The sequence below is a fragment of the Benincasa hispida genome, chromosome 6, assembly GCF_009727055.1.
Source record: "Benincasa hispida cultivar B227 chromosome 6, ASM972705v1, whole genome shotgun sequence".
NCBI lineage: Eukaryota > Viridiplantae > Streptophyta > Magnoliopsida > Cucurbitales > Cucurbitaceae > Benincasa > Benincasa hispida.
Window position 1 is genome coordinate 35298412 of NC_052354.1, and position 3615 is coordinate 35302026.

General features: G+C 39.2%; 1 protein-coding gene across 7 annotated transcripts in view; it reads right to left on the bottom strand.

Annotated features, from left to right (window-relative positions):
* The window catches only part of LOC120079002 (DNA ligase 4), a 43719-nt gene that overhangs the window by 4677 nt on the left and 35427 nt on the right, over positions 1-3615 (bottom strand). For all 7 annotated transcript variants that reach the window (XM_039033157.1, XM_039033156.1, XM_039033159.1 and 4 more), the window contains 4 exons: positions 898-1101; positions 490-615; positions 276-375; positions 83-188 (listed from right to left, as the gene is read on the bottom strand). In XM_039033157.1, the coding sequence (XP_038889085.1) occupies positions 83-188; positions 276-375; positions 490-615; positions 898-1101 (536 nt within the window). The remainder of the gene's footprint in view (positions 1-82; positions 189-275; positions 376-489; positions 616-897; positions 1102-3615) is intronic.

The following is a 3615-nucleotide window of genomic DNA, read 5'->3' on the forward strand; positions in this document are numbered from 1 at the left end:
AAGCCCCTGCAACCCCAGGGTTATCCTGCATTCGAAGTAGAAAAAGGACTGGATATGATCTTTGGTAGGTGTACCACTGTACCTGTTTCAGGTCTGAAAGTTCAAGATCCCAGAAGTATGAGTCAGAAAATTCATCAATTTCCTCCTCCAATTTTTTCTTCGAGTGACCAGAGAGAAAGAGAAAATGCCTAGAAAAGCATGGAGTATGAATATTGTAATATATAATTAACGAACGGAGGATTTTCCAAAACAATTGATGAACAATGTGGCATTACTTAGGCTTTAGAGGTAGCAGTTTCTTTTGGGAACAACATTCCAATACCCAAGAATAATGAATAACATCTCCATGACGTTTGGCAGCTTCATATTTGATGCCTGCAAATTTCTTCACTAATTAACTAGTTGTAAAGGCACGTGCATGTGAAAATATAGGTGCACAATTATGAAGAACTGGATGTGGGATAAGCTTGAAATCAGAGAGAGAGAGACCTTTGCTATCAGCTGCAATAGAGTGTGTAACAGAGTTATTCAAATTCATAGAGAATGTACCCCCATTCTCCACTATCAATTTGTGCAAGGAATCGAGAGAATGGGATGGAGGCACATTAACAATGTCTGCATATGTCAAGGTTCAACTTCAACGTATTTTCAGAAGCATCAAAAGAATGTAACAAGCTAGCCTCTTTAACAGCATAAAAGCTCGTTATCATGTTTCATTGTCTCACATGTCTGCCTATAAATGTTATCAGCGTAGCTAAAATGAGAAGGAACAACAGAAATGCTCTATATGTTGTCAACATTCACATCATGCAGTTCTATATCTGATTGTACGGGTGATGTTTAAAAGGCTAATGATTACTGCCAATGAATTCAAAACTCATTTAAATTTTAGGATACAAAATAACATATTTGAGAAAATCAAGGAGTCCTCTGTAATGCCTGTAATATCAGTCTGAAGTAAATGAGAAGGAACAATAGAAACGCTCTTTTTCCTTCCCTTTCCAGTGGACTTAATGTACTTCCGTTTACTATCTTGCCAACCACTATTATTTGTGCCCCTTTGTGTGGTACCATTACTTGAATGAACCAGCTCCACAAAAGCTGCAATAAGGAACAAAAATTGAACGGCAGTTCAAAAAACTAACAAGAACATGAAAGTTTGAAACTAACATTACAAATTATAATATTTACAAGAGAAGCATCAGTACGGAATCCAAGTACATTATTTTGGAGTTTTAGTTCAATTAGCTATTTAAAGGAGGCAAGAGGAAAGCTTCATAATTTTGCAGTTATATCTCGCTTGCTGTCAACAATACTCAACCTCACACTCTCTCTTCATTTTCTCTTTCTGATCCTTTCTGGGGTTTTCGTGCTTCCTTCACCAATGCTGGTTTATTACTTTATTAGATTATAGTTCTTCAGACTTTTGGGATGGCAGGTTGGCAGTGCATCACTCAAGAAGGTCTTATTTATTAAAAATGCTGAGGTAGTAAGGTTCATTCATGAGAGAGTAGATGGACTTCGAGACTCATGCAAATTGATGTTCTCTTTGGAGAACAAATCAGTTATTAAGGATCTGCTAAAGGATGCTTTAAGATCAAGAATTGAGCATATTTGATTAAACAGTCCACCACAACAAATGAGGTATGATTGTCCTCCAAATTGAAGAGGCTCCCCACAAAATCCATGGAGATGTCAACCCAAGCCATGTCATGGTTGCATCAAGCTACCTGGGGTTAAAACCTGATACTTTTGGTGCTGGCATGTCTCACAATTCGACCTCTACAAATTCTTGCACAAATTTCTTTTTTTTTTAATGAATAACCTGGCAAGTTCGTGCACAGATTTTGTCATCTCGTCCCTATACAAGTTAGCTGCCATCCATTGTGTCCTAACAGACTTGAATCCCTTGGACAGCCTCCTACCAAACTTGAAAAAAAAAAAAACATTAAATATAGACTGTAATACCTCACTCATCAATCCGTGGATGTAGGAGCATTAGTGAGGCTAAATGGCACTACCATCTAGAGTCATCCGGGTAGAATATGTTGGAGAATATTCAAGTCTAACTTGGAGAATATGTTGGCTCCAACAGAACATTCATTGTTAGAAAAACTTCAATTTTTTTTTTAAAAAAAACTTATCTAAACATTGTTTCTTTATGCCAGGACTATAGTCCACACAAAAGGACTAAATTTTGTATTTCTTTATCAACAAAACAGGGCCAGAGATGGGTTGAGCTTGGGTTAAATGAACCCCAACATTTCACCAAGCAACACTCAACTCTATAGTATGGCCATGGTCCCATTCCGGCAGTAATCCTCTAGGAGTCTAGGCATATTAAATAACTAGGATAGTGCTGAACTACCACCTTCACCTCGATGGCAATTTGCATCTCTACCACAGCTGTTGTAAGTGCTCCACACTCGACTATCATTGGCTATTCCTCTTTATGCAAGTGGCAAGGGGAACAATCCCCTTGCAGTTCAATTGTTCCTTCGACTTCAGATTTCATTGTCGGATTTTCAAGTACACTACCATCACATCGAAAGTCCCAAATTACCCATACTTCCTTTACTTAAGCATTTGGTTTTTATTTCTTAATGAGCATTGCCACTCCATCCTTTCACGAAAGCCCAATGGGCCTCCATCCACAGAACTTTGCTCGCACCTGGGTTTCAATCCATTAATGAAGTTTCCCTACACAACCCATGTTAGAAAAATTTTGGTACTCCTGTGACAAGGATTTTGAATTAGGGTTAGAACATTACACCACCTCTTACACATGAGAATATTCATAAAAGGCCCCATCCTGCGACAATCAGAGATTCAGAACCATGATACCAAGGTTGCTGGAAATTATCCAACTCAAAAAGAACATCAATTATCCATCCAACAATACCATGGATATAGTTTTCAAGTTTACAGACAAGTTCCTCAATCAGAATATTTTGTATATGTTTTCCTTCCATTCTCCTTCAAAATCCAGTTCAGGTTCAAGCTTCCAGAAAAGTTATTCAAGGAGGAAAATATATGTTGAAATGGTGTTTTAACCCTAAGGGCGTTTTAGTCTTTTACTTAGTGTCTGCTGTCTAGGGTTTCTCTCTGGTTATTTATACCTGTCCTGTGTTGAGTACTGTGTATCAAAAAATTAAAAGAATAAAAATTCTCCTATCGTGGTTTTTCTCCCTGATCTAGGTTTTCCACGTAAATCCGTGTTTCTGTTCTTCTCTTTTCAATATGGTATCAGAGCATGGCGACTGGCCGTCATTGATGAGAACAAACCAGAGACTCCAACAGAAACCTTCATTGGAACGAAAGGATCCATGAACGTTGAAGTTGCTGTAGCCATAAGAGAAGCCGTTGAGGATTATTTTCACGCCACTTTGCCTCAACTCCTCAAATCCATGTCTGATCCAGCCTCCAGCCAGACCCGACCCAATCCTCAAATCTGTAACCAGTGGACTTCCTTTGCAGATCCGACCACCGGAGCTCCCAGACCCGGTCGGCAAACAGACCCGAGCCCCTCCATGACGCACAGACCAACAGATCCCATCAGTACAGCTTCGACCAGACCAACAGATCGGCAACAAGCTTCGATCGATCGCAACCCAT